Raw genomic sequence first — 13,680 nt, 5'->3', positions numbered from 1 at the left:
CGGTAAAATTTGAACTAACTTTTTACTTCCAAAAGTCAAGTGATATGGTATGGATAATTAGTCCCTAATTTTTTAGCTGGATTTTCAAATGTTGGTCCATTTCACCTTTCAAGTTCCAAATCCTCCAGCTGAATTTATGCAAATTAATGAAAAAAATAAAAATTCAAGTTCAAATATACTAGAAAATCTAAAATTTAAGGCCATGTCTTTTCAACCAACAAATATTCTTCACGTGACTGAATTTTGAAGGGGTGAGTTTCCGTATGAATACACGTTCGTTAGCTCAATTATGAGTCTATATGATGCAGCCCGTGAGGTAATTTATTAGTGGGGCTTTTTGAGTGGGGTCAACCACTAACTATTTAATGTTACACGCAAAAGAGTCCAATACATTTGCACCACTCTTTTCAATTTTGACTTAACGTTTGTGTTTTTTTTTTTTTTTTTTTTTTTTTTTGTCTTAGTCACTTAGACACGCATGTTTTTACTGAGATTCAAAACCCTGATCTCCTTTTAAAAATTAGGAGCCTGATACCGTTAGGTCGCTGGCCCATTAATTTTTTTAGTCTTGACTTGACAGTAAAAACATGTGAATATTTATTTTGTAAGTCTGGTATAAAGTATAAATAGAGTTTCATATCATTAATTTTTATAACTCTATACGAGTTTGATACAAATCAATATATATTTATATACAATTGTTGGATTTTATTAATAGCTTCCGCTACCATGGTCCAATGATATTTCTTCTACTTTTTAAAGTGTTTGGTGAGGATTCGAGTTTTCAACGAAGTAAAGTGAATGTGTAAGTGTATAGTCATAAGCTTCGGCTAAGAGGACTATTAACACAAGCAATTTGAGTCCCACTTGAAAGTTTTCTAAATATAGGTAAGATAAATATAAGAAAAGATTATAAATTTTAGAATTTTATGAGTGCATTTTATTTAAGAAAAAAAACAGAAGTTAAGGCTGGATGATTTATTATTTGATGGCGTACATTATTTGTAGTTTTTAATTTAACTTGTGACATAATTGCTTTGAAAGTTTGTAGTAATATTATAATAAATGATATTGAGTTAAATATATGAACAAAATAATAAAGAACAGGCAGAACTTAGATTTTAGTAACTATATGTTAAACAAAATTACTTAGCATAAAGTAATGAATAGTCATTAAAATTAAAATTTAAACATAAATAAGTGACTATTTGATGAATAATTACGTAACAATTCTTGTAATAAATCTGTAAATAACATGTGATTGACTTTCTTTTCAAACAAAATCACACGATACAATGAGATCATCAATGGAGGTTAAGTTTTTTGGGCCAAAACACAATAATATATTGAAAAACTTATTTCAATTGTCAAATGCAATTTTTTTCTTGCATCTTATACTTTATTCTTTGAAATTTGAAGATGAAGAAGTGGAAGATAATGGGCAGGAACACAAAGAAGTCAACATCACTAATATGCTTCACCAGCCACTTTCTTTGAGAGAAAATAATAATAATAATAATAAATAAATAAAAAATAATACTTCTTGATCGGGAAAGAAAAAACTAGTAAGTGAAAAGAAAACTGTTACTATTTTTTATCATTTTTCTATTGGAAAACGTCATAATGGAGCGCAATGATATCATAGACAACTTGACATCTCTATAGGATTAAAAATAGTTTAATATATTTTGACAAAGCTTAATTACACATAGGGCAAATTGCATGACTTTTTTCCACTTTCAGTTTTTGGTACAATTATTAATACATTAAGCTTGGTTGGGATTGAGTGATTCGGAGGGATTTGAAAAGAAAAGAAAAGAAATGATGATGAAAATCGTGTTTGAATAGTTTTTAGTGAAGAGAAAATAAATGTTTGGGAGAGATTTAGAAGTATAACTCTCACGTTATCTTCCCAAAATTGAGAAGCTTTGAAGAGAGAGAATAATGAATAAGTAGTATTTTCATAATACTAAAATCACCTCTTATAACATTTCACTCTTATCTAATAATATTTTATAAAAGGGTTGTGATAGTAATTTAATTCTTATCATTTCTTTTATTTTCTATCATTTATATTTTCCAAACAAAAATATTATTATTTATTTTTTTTTCCCTCATAATTTATCCAAACATAAATAAAGGTTATTGCTATCATTTTTTTTCTTTTCCTTTTTTTTTCTTTTCTCTTATAGCTAATGTTATACTTTCTTTTCTTTTCTATTATGTTTATCCAAACCAAGCCTAAAATAATTTTTTTTTAAAAAAATTAGATCTAATCTCATCTGTGTGTACGTATGAATGTATGGTCTTTAAAAGAGTTTTGGTAATATGACTGATGGTTAGTTTTGTTCATGGTACTAACCATTTTTCTGGGGGGTCAATATATTGTAATGAATAAGTGGTCTCCTTCACTTTTAACTTGTCAATATCTCCAAGCACTCACTGCGTTTGTTGAATACTTGAAGAATTGGGTTTTCTTCAAGGTTGGTTGATGTGTATGTATGTATAAACTTCATCTCAAATGCAGTGCAAGTGTTTTGGTTTGGGTTTTCATTTAATTCTCATGTAATACTTTGTTGTTTCTTGAAATGAAAGGACTCTTTCATCTGTAATTCTGTCTTTCTCTTTTTTCATTTAAGAAGGATTTCTGTATCTCAAATTAGGATTTCTTCAGTAGCAAATTCGAAACATTAATGGATTTGTTATCATTTCGATCTGTTGATTTAGATATTGGTCAGCTTGATTTATTTTGTTCATTGATTTTATTTAAGAATTGTGCATTGAGGCCATTCTGGTGTCTTTTGCTTAAATGACCTATTTAGGTATTGAGATTTTGTGACAATTGATTTATTTATACATAGATTGATAGATGTAGGGTCTTTAATAAAACTGGTGGTATAAGGAAAATACCAACTCAAATTAACATTAATACAAACAACTCTGACATGGTGTTGTTAAAAATTATTTTTAAATTTTTTGATTAGATTTGTAAATACATACGTATATATATTAGAAGCATTTATAAGAAAATGAAAATACATTGGAACTATTTTAAAAAATTAGAATGAAAAGAAAACCTAAAATGAAATTCACCTTAAAGAAAACTTTAAAAAAAAAAAATTATATTGAGGTTATAACATCACTTTAATGGTGCCTAATTTTTTTAAAAAAATCTTATATTTTTTGAAAATTAAAAGAGAACCCCACAAAAAAATTGAACATTTAAGAATCTAAAGTTGTAAAACATAAATGTACCAATTAAAATAAATTATACGTAGTAGAACTGTAACATATCCAATTGAAATTTTTTTATTAGTGAAGTGTCATCCTATATATTAGTGGAGTGTGTGATTATATCATTCCCTATGGGCTGGACTTGTATTTTTGCATCCAACCACGGACCAAAATGTTTGCATTTACAAATGCCAACAAAAACTAATGGATCACTCTGGCCCATTAATTTGGTCACATGCCCTCCCCTGAAACTGAAAGGGACTTTTTCTTAGCTTTTGGTTTGATTATTTATGGCCTTCATTTTATGTTCAAACCAGAATGATGAATAAAAATCATTGCTTCTTAAGTTTTGAATTGTTATAAACTTGGACTTGGTCCACGATACAAACCCTTTTGACTAAATTACCCTTTTCCCCATTGCTCTTCTTCCTATCTTGAAGTCCAAGGTTGAGAACATCAACTTCAATTCTAATAAGTTTAATCTCTCTTGGTTTATAAAAGAGAGATCCCAATTGTATTATTCCAAATCCTCCCTATGTTCAAAAGCTATTAAAGAAAATTACACAATCAAGGACACTTCCTAAATTTTCATACAGGCAAATGCTAGCAAGAGAGGCAGATGTAAAAGAGAGACAGCTTTTAATGCTTCAAACTGAGAGATTTATCACAAATTTCCTTTTAGTTATTTATTTTTATTGTTGAAACTGGCGGGGAAGTTATATCCAAATTGTAATACTATATATCTCATGTATAGACCAAGCTTTGTCTCATCCTTTTGTTCAAAATCAAAGACAGTTCTAACTTTTCTTGATAAGCCAAATGCAAGCACGTACATGTATACATTGTTATTATATATATGTTATGACAGGATTGAATGGAGTCATTGAGAACAAGAGAAAAAGAATGGTCGTAAAAGACATAACAAAAAGGCACTCACAAAAAATAGGAGACAAGCATTTATGTGGTTCGACCTTTGGCCTGCAACGAAGACACAGCAAAATATTTCACTCTGAAGTCAATAGAATATACAAGGAATAAACAAGGGGGGCATCTTCAACAAGAAAACGAAAGGGAGAAAGCTTAAGGGGAAATCCTTAATCTTTGTGGAGATACCCCAGAAGGCAGATCTGTACAAGTAATATCCCACACCCAAAACCCAAATACACCCAATAACTCTATACACACTCTTTAGTGTCTTCTCAACTAGATTTAAAATCTCAGAAACCAATCACTCCCCGAATGCGCCACAACTTTATAAAGAAACGCACTCCATCAATAAGATTTGACTTGGTGTAACATTGCTCTCATGATAGTAGCAAAGAGCTTCCTTGAGACATTTCCTTTTTCGCATTAATTCCAAGGCATCTTTGTTAGACTTGCTATTTAAGTACTACCTACACCGTTGAAACTAAAACCATCTTCTTGAGAGTTGAGATTGCTACATATTAGCCTCTCTTTGTAACCAAATACTAATGTGAGTATTGGATGATCTGGACTGGAATGACTCCTTATCGCTTCTGGAAATTGAATTTCTTTATGGAAAAGGCAAAGATGAATGCAAAAAGAACTGTAAAACCAACTACAACAGCTGCTGCCACTCCCAACAATTCATGTTTGAAATCGAAGTATCTCCTCAAGAAATCTTCAACCGTTTCATCTGTGTCAAGCATGTCCCTAACATCTCCAAACTGTGAAGTAACCAGTCCATACAAAGTCCAAGCAAATGGGCAAGCCCAGTTATACCATCTCCACCATACCGGCATCTTCTGTTGTTGGCAATGAAAATTTGGACAGTATATAGTTAGTTTTAACTTTTTATATGCTCTACATCTTATCAAAGGAAAATGGGATTGTAATGACTTACACTTCGCGGGACTATAAATCCTGAAAATATGTTCCATAATCCATAAAATGCAGAAGCAACAATAGAAGCAATATGATGGTTTGGAGTCATAGCCACAGTCATCATGCCATAAAATGTGTAGTATAATAATGTGAAGTACATGAAGAACAAGTACCAAAAGAATTTGGCAACGCTCCATTCAAATCCGATCATTGCATAAACTATAACACCATATACTGCAGCTTGTGCAAAAATATATGGAAGCTCAATAGCAACCTGCAAAGGAGGACATGACCAAATAAGATATACATCATTTACATGAATTGTGAAGTTTGTAGTGAATGAATATTAGATACCTGACCAAAGGCATATGGCAAAGCTGAGTACATTCCAGCAGCTCTTTCTCTGTAAAAGACTGTTCGTTCAACAGCCACCACTGGCTGCACCGATGAGGCATTTTGGATCCCTAAGAAGAGAATAGCAGCATACATAGAACCCATAGCATTAAAAAGTTCTTGTTGCCTTGTCCTGCAATAGACATCAAGATTAGATTGAAAGGGAAATTGGGAATACAATAGTTTGAACTTTTTAACTGCTTTTATTATATTTTTATAACTCACCTTTTGGAACCAAGATGCCAGAACATTGTCCCAAACATCAATGCAATGAAGGTTGTGAAAAGAAATCTCACTGCAGTATATGGTGGATTGCGCCAATATGACCAATGTTGCTTCCATAGGCAAGCCATGCATTGGGTGAAGAATGACTGTGGATATTGAGTAGGGAAATAAAGGTCCTTTGAACCAGGACGAGGTGTGCTCATTTCTTTGATTAAAGCTTTGTTTCTCCTGCAAAAAATTATAACAAAATTTAGATGTGCAACTGGGAAAAGGCAATTCAAATATTTATCAGATTTCTAATGCTTGTAAGGATAGCTTCTCAATCTCATTATGCAAGTATGTGCTATATATTTAAACCAACCTATATAATTCTGAACTCCTATAAACTTCAGTGAAATCGACCCCCAAAGCTGTTTCCTGCGCTGAAGTAGTAACTTCCAACATCCAAGTTGCTGGATTGTAGCCATCTTTAATTTTACTTATTCCTTCAATTCCCTTGTAAAAAAAGCAAGTGATGTGCTAGTGAGTAATTTTTGACCAATTAAAGCTAGAAGTATAATGTCATTAGTCGTAGTTTCCTTTATATTTCTTTTCATCTCACCTCAAAATAATTGATTAGATGACAAGAATGGCGACCCAATGGCCCAACATATATCTCTTGTCCTCCTCGCTTCATTAGGAAAAGCTGCAAGCCAATTTTTTATATGTCAACACATTGTACATATATGATAGAATGAAATCGTATACAATGCTAATTATTATTATAGATTAACAGTTCTTACCTCATCAAAAGCTTCAAATATGTCAATGCTTGGTTGATGGATGGTACATACAACAGTTCTTCCTGTGTCTACAGTATTCCTAACCGTTCTCATCACAATTGCAGCAGCTCTTGCATCTAGCCCTGAAGTTGGTTCATCCATAAAAATTACGGAGGGATTTGCCACCAGTTCAACAGCAATGGTTAGTCTCTTTCGCTGCTCAGTTGAAAGGCCATTCACACCCGGCAACCCAACTAGTGCTTCCTTTAATGGGGTCAGCTCCACAAGTTCCATGACCTCCTCAATGAACATCTGCCAAAATGAGTGAGAGTTAAATAGTCAAATGCAACATTAGTGCTCCTTTTTTTTTTTTTTTAGCACCCGTCCTTCACCCCTAGAAGTTTCGTCTAGTGATTAGTTGGTGGTTTTAGGAGAAAACTAAATAATTGAATCTAGAGACTTCTGCTACTATGTTTCCGCTCACATATAGAACTGCTCATTGAGCAAATCCAGTAAAACTCATCAAGAGCCAGTTTTGGACAATTTATGTTTTCATTTAGCTTATATTCGGATTTTTTTTTTTTTAATAATAATAATAAATAAATAAAATATCATAGCAAATGAGTAAGCTTTAGCAGCACCATGTGAGGCAATGTGAATATATCTTGTCAGTTCAACAACAAAATGGTAGATTAAGGCAAAATGCTCTATTATGCCAAGTGATGCCCATGAACTCCTTAAGCATGTCTACCTTAGCAGTCAAACCAAGAAGACACAAAGTTCAAATCTGATCAAATTTGGATCAGCTGAAATTGCACAAAGTAGGTTCAACTTTCCTGTTGAATTCAAGATAAACTCCAGTACGACCAGAGCACAACCAAGTCAAGTTCAATAACCCGATTCTCTGTCTCTTTTGCATACTTTCAACTCTTACAAAAAATGCTTCAGAAATACTAACCTTTCTGGTTTCATAATTGACTTCTGGAGGTAATCGTAGCCAAGCTGAGTAGAGCAAGGACTCATAGACAGTAACATGAGGGGAATGGATATCATTTTGCTCACAGTACCCAGAAATTCGAGCAAATGTTTCTTGCTTCTTTGGATACCCAGAAATTGTAATCTTACCCTCAATACATCCACCAGTTTTCCTACCAGCGAGCACGTCCATCAGAGTTGTTTTACCGGCACCACTAACACCCATTAGAGCTGTAAGAACCCCTGGCCTGAAAGCTCCACTAACTCCCTTCAGAAGCACCAATCTATCTTCAAGGACACCCTGATCTTTCATTTCCTACAAGTCATATTTATACAATCACTCATTGCTGTTACACTGTGTTACCTTAAAATAAGTAATTCTCTGCTCTCAAACACACACAAACACATCGATTGTGCAAGCTTTTAGTTACCTGTGGCATGTCAACAGAGTATTTAATTTCATCAAAGGTGATAGAATGCGGTTCAAATGGAAGAATCATTCCTCTTTTCCTATTCTGATTGGCCTCAACAATGTCGTTTGTCCTCAAGGATGAGGATCCCACTGTGATACTTCTCCTCCTAATTTGATCTCCTCCCTCTGCATGCAAAAATAATACTAGTTAGCATATATAAAGCAACACATGATCATTATATAGGAACTCCATCACCTTTGGGTGCATTTCCGCCAAGAGAGCTGTTTCCTCGGGATGATAACTGGATGGAATGGTCATTGTTTGCATTGCTGTGTCTTTCTTCCGGTATAACAGCTTGAGGCTTCCCAAGAGCTGAAAATTTTAAACTATACTATTAGATGAACTCTCACTTCAAAACGTTTTGAAGCAAAGAAGGCAGAGGTACCCACGGTTTAGGTAAGTGAGAGCCAGACTGAAACAGAAGTTGAATAACAGCATAAATCCGAACAAGGCCCCAACTCCTAGCCAATACCAGTATGCATCCGTGAAGAACCCTCGAGACTTCAAAACTGTGACTCCTAGTGGCTCCGTTGCATTCAGGGGAACCTTTGAGGAATTCAACATTAGCTTATTCTAATTGAGACACAAACATGTGTGCGAGAATACAAGAACACACTCAAATTTAGTAACTTACATGATTCCAACTATTCCCAAGGAATTCATTTACCGCAATTGCATTCTGCCCATACATCAATGGTGACATCCAGTAACCCCAAATCCACCATTTCTTTATATCCTCTGTTGCATAAAAAAAACATTATATGAAGTCTTACAAGTATGAGAAGAATTGTTTCTCAAGATTGATTCATGTTTACCACCTCGTGATAGGATAAAGCCACCCAATGCGAAAAGTGTGAGCAATGCAAATGATCCGAATGTATTTGCAATAATCATGTTCCTGCCCATTGCCCCCATAAATCGGAACAATGCAGAAGCCATCTGGTTCACAAGTAAGATGAGCAAGTACTGTCTAAAAAATCTGCAGAGAACATTTGACTAGTTATCATCTGGAGCAGAGGGAAATATGGGCAACTAAGCTGAACAAGTCTTTGAGAGATTCATTTTTCTTTAATTCTTACCTTCCAACACTTGGATCGAATCCAATAACATAGTAAGTGAGGGATACCCAAATGGCAACCTCTAATAATGTAATGGGGATCCTCAGGATCCATCTGGGAAGTGCATATGCCCATGGGGGATAAAACAAAAAGTCTCTTTGCTTGTAAAAGACTGGAAGCTTTGCAATTGTCAAGGAAATCTCGGGTAATCCATTAAACATGTTAATAATCAGACTGAAAAACAAAGCACCAGTATATTTCCTTCCATCACTTTCTGAATTTCGGTGCATCTCAGTTCTTAGGAAGAGGGTCATTGTAATCAATGCCATTACAGTAAGCTACAAGAAAGAGAGAGAAATGTATCGTTAATAATGACACCAAGACCAAATTCAGAATATTTATATAGATATATGAAGGAAGGCATACTTGTGCGAGCTTGAAGATGTAGACAAATGAATTTCTCTTCATCAGCAAAAATTCTCTAGAGGTGCACGCTTTCAAGAGCTCTCTCTTGCTAACACCATACTTTCTGGTTGACAAAGCAGCTGGGTGACTTTTGGTCTTGTCAAATGGGGTTGAAAGCTCGTCTCCTAGTTTTTGTCCAACATGGAATGACTGGAACGCCTCAGCAAAATCGTGAACAGTAATAAAACTGTAAGGCTCATCTTTACTTGCCCAATACTGCTTCTGATCTTTCTTTGATGTCACCTGTAATAATATATATATATATTAGTAAGACTAAAAATACATGTATATAAAATTCATCTATTTTGAAACTCATGGTCCTTTTTCTTTTTTAAACCAAGCAAACGAGATCACCTACTTCTTGCAAGAAGTCAGCCACTCCTTTCCTCGCAGGGCATTTGAAACCCATGAATTCAAAAAAGTCAAGCACTTGTTCACGGGGACCCTGATAGACAATTTGGCCATCCGATAGGAGAATAATGTCATCAAATAGCTCATAAGTCTCGGGTGCTGGTTGCAGGAGAGAAATGAGAGCAGTTCCCTTAAGAATGTGGACATATTGTCTTAGCGATTTCACAATCTGAAATGTTGTCGAACTATCCAAACCAGTAGAAATCTCATCCATGAAGAGTGCCTTTGCTGGACCAACCAACATCTCTCCTAAACGCATTAGTGGAAATATTTTTACCATTAGTGTAAAATTCAAGAACTAGAAATTTGTATTCCTTTTTTAACTTTGGAGATCTGTCTTACCTGTTGTAACACGCTTCCTCTGTCCTCCAGAAATACCCCTTATCAATTGATCCCCTACCATAGTATCTGCGCAGACTTCTAGTCCTAAAACCTATAGTTTAAGAGGGAAGGAAATGAATAAATTTGTGCATCGCTATATGCCACCCTCAGATATTGTAAATAGCTTTGTGGTTCTAGTACCTTTAGAATATAATCAGTGATCACACTTTCCTCCTCGCCTTCTGTTGTTATTGCCTGGATATTCCATCAGAAACAATAATAGAATTATTTCTTCACGAGAAGGAAAACAAGTTCCAAAAACATTAAAACTATTCAGCGATGATTCATGATTGACCCTAGTTGATTTTAAGCTGAACATATATGAAATTCAAATGTAAGAACAAGTCATGCTTAAAAAAACACAACTATTGTGGCGGAGATCAAAACATAATATTCATGTAGAAAGTGGAACCAGATTGTGGAAACTCCATGTTGATTCAAGAACTCATTGATCTATGTGTGTCACATTAGTTTAGAGAGGATTAGTTTCACTTATTTTCTCCTGAAACTACTATCAATGTTGTGCATTTCCTAGAGAAATTTTTCGAATTAGCTCCTTTCTTACCTTCATGAAGATATCAATATCAGGATCAGGCTTGATATTCGCGGCTTTCTCCCTTCTTGACAACTCTGCTAGCTTTTCTGCAAATGTTTGGAAAGAACAATCAACATATATACTTAATTGATCTCGGTTGAAGACTTGAAGTTATCAGAAGAAATAAAAAGGGAAATTTTCAACCTACCATAACGATATCCAACACCCTGGCACCTCGCAGAGAATGCCAAGGTTTCTCTCACAGTCATTTCCCCTATATGCGTATCATGTTGACTGATGTAGGCAGCAGTTCTCTGGGGCACAAACTCATGCATGTCATGGCCATTGTAAGTCACCCTCCCAGAAGACTAGCATTCAAAGGAGAATGTCAATTTTCACATTGAAGTTGGAACTAACAAGCTCTGAATATATATAGAAGATTTTATGCTGCAGTCACATTTCTTTACCTTTAGATCAGGATCAAGCTTTCCGGCTAAAGCTAACAACAGAGTGGTCTTTCCAGAACTTGGAGGACCTAAAAGCAATGTCATTCTGCAAAAAGACAAACTTCCTATGAACATGAAAATGGGAAGAGAATTGAACTAATCAGAATTTGATTCGTGAATCGGATGAGAAACACAGACTCACCTGCAAGGCTTGATGATTCCACTAACATCATGAAGAATATTCATATGCTTCTTTCTACTTGGAAGTATATGGAGACAGTTCAATAAACCCTTTTGAACAGAGGACAAATTAGCATGAAGAAACACTAGCGCAAAATCTGTAAAATAAGAGCTAGTGAACCAAATTTCCATATGTTACCTCCACTATATTAACAGGAAAGTTGATGAAAGATGGCAAAGCTCTGCTTCCTACATAAGCTTCTGCATCAACAGTTAGATGCTCAAATCTGACTTCAATTGTGGGCAGACTAATTCCAACTCTGAGAAATTACATACAGAAACAGAAACTTGCATTTATAAGCAAAACAAATATATGATTCAAGACCTAACATGTAATATATGTGTATCATTGTATGTGTGGTTCAAGAGTGCAAAAGATTACCACCGGTGGGTGGGACCGAAAAGTTGCTCTATTGTGAAATAGAGGTTATGGTTTCAAAATTGAAAACAACCCATTCTAAGTGGAGGTAAGATTGCTTATATCTGATCCTCTTCAGATCCCAGGCATGTGATAGACAATTTGTGAAATGTGAGTGTGAAAGAAATGAGGTTTTAGAGTCGTGGAGGACAATTTGTGAGGTGTGTGTTTGAGTATTTACCTAATAATAATAATAATAATATATTATAATAACTCTTACCTATCAGTTCGGTTCTTGAGCTTCAACAAGAACTTCTCATTATCTTCTTCCACAACTTTCAATAATCTCTCCATTAAATTTTTCCTTTCTTGAAGTCCAAGGTTGTGAACATCAACTTCACTTGCAGCACCACCATGTGATCCCAACAATAAGCCTTTCTTTAAGCGATTGTAAGTGGGAAGTTTCTCGAGAGAAGCCCATTTCAGAGCTTCTTCGTCGTCTTCGTCTCTCGAAGATCGCGAGAAAATTTCCATGCCATTGTTGCTCCAAATTGAAGAGCTATTGGTTCTAAAACTAGCGCTTGCACTATAAAGATCACCACCATCCATGACTACCCAACTAAGAAGAAAAAAACAAAAATTAAAGGAAAAAAAATTCTTAGAAACCCGAACTACTACTCTACAAAACCCACTATTTTTTTTCAAAATTTAAGCCAAGAAAAGAAAATTTTGCCAAATATGCTCAAATATCAGAGATGGGTTTTGTTTTTTTTCTGTACTCTGATAAGCTTAATCCCTCTTATTTTATAAGAGAGATCCAAATTGTAACTCTCCTGTATATTCCAAACTCTACCTATGTTCAAAAGGTATTTGAGAAATTGAAGATAGGCAAATGATAAATATATATCACACAGGCAGATGTAAAAGAATGGCCGGGAAGTTATAGCCAAATTGTACTGCTACATCTCTCCTGTATCAAAGACATTTCTAATTTTTCTTGCTAAGCCAGATGCAAACGAAGCGCCCACATCATATATGTGATGCCAGCATATGCGTAAAAGTACATATTCCACCGTTTTTTTTTTTTTGTTTGAGATGCAGCATTTACATAAGCAAAGTCATGCTTCAAATAGAGTGATTTTTTTTTTTTTTTTTGAGTCTATGATGCAGCCCGCATTAGTGGGGCTTTTTGAGTGGGTTCAACCACTAACTATTTAATATTACACACAAAAGAGTCCAAATACATTTGTACCACTCTTTTCAATTTTGACGTTGGTTAGCTCAATTATGAGTCTATGATGCAGCCCGTATTAGTGGGGCTTTTTGAGTGGGTTCAACACTAACCATTTAATATTACATACAAAAGAGTCCAATACATTTGTACCACTCTTTTCAAATTTGACCTTTTTTTGGGACTTAGGGAAAAATGGGTTTTGAGTCCTGACCATTTATTTATTTATTTATATATTTTTTTTTAGTCTTTCTTTTTAGTTGGTACTTATACTTAGATACGCATATCTTCACTAAGGCTCAAAGTTTTAATCTCCTTTTGAGAAGTAAGGGCCTGATACCGTTAAGTCACTGGCCATTAATTTTTTTAGTCTTAACTTGAACAATAAAAACATGTGAATATTTATTTTGTAAGTCTGGTATAAAGTATAAACAGAATTTCATATTATTAATTTTTACTAAACTCTATGCGAGTTTGATACAAATCAATATATATTTATATATAATTGTTGGATTTTGTTAATAGCTTCTGCTACCATGGTCCATTGATATTTTTTTTACTTTTCAAAGTGTTTGGTGAGGATTCGAGTCTTCAAAGAAATAAAGTGGATGTGTAAGTGTATAATCATAAGCTTAAGTTAGGAGGACTA

At 34.4% G+C, this 13,680-nt stretch overlaps 1 protein-coding gene across 1 annotated transcript; it reads right to left on the bottom strand.

Annotated features, from left to right (window-relative positions):
• Positions 1–4,143: 4,143 nt before the first annotated feature.
• Positions 4,144–13,337, bottom strand: LOC132285121 (pleiotropic drug resistance protein 1-like). Its single transcript, XM_059787287.1, has 24 exons — positions 12,081–13,337; positions 11,582–11,702; positions 11,405–11,493; positions 11,224–11,308; positions 10,965–11,124; positions 10,787–10,863; positions 10,363–10,416; positions 10,183–10,273; positions 9,788–10,089; positions 9,391–9,672; positions 8,986–9,302; positions 8,725–8,885; positions 8,541–8,644; positions 8,296–8,452; positions 8,102–8,218; positions 7,865–8,031; positions 7,417–7,749; positions 6,480–6,770; positions 6,299–6,382; positions 6,059–6,192; positions 5,698–5,925; positions 5,434–5,605; positions 5,099–5,353; positions 4,144–5,000 (listed from the first exon to the last, which is right to left on the bottom strand). The coding sequence occupies exons 1-24, from the start codon at positions 12,407–12,409 to the stop codon at positions 4,743–4,745; spliced, it is 4,368 nt and encodes a 1,455-aa protein (XP_059643270.1). The 5' UTR covers positions 12,410–13,337; the 3' UTR covers positions 4,144–4,742.
• Positions 13,338–13,680: the final 343 nt, after the last annotated feature.

This window comes from Cornus florida, unplaced genomic scaffold (genome assembly GCF_030987335.1).
Source record: "Cornus florida cultivar Cherokee Brave unplaced genomic scaffold, ASM3098733v1 CherokeeBrave_3.0.0_Hap2_Chr11, whole genome shotgun sequence".
Classification (NCBI taxonomy): domain Eukaryota; kingdom Viridiplantae; phylum Streptophyta; class Magnoliopsida; order Cornales; family Cornaceae; genus Cornus; species Cornus florida.
Note: the sequence above shows the minus strand (reverse complement) of the source record. Positions and strands in the feature narration are given on the sequence as shown.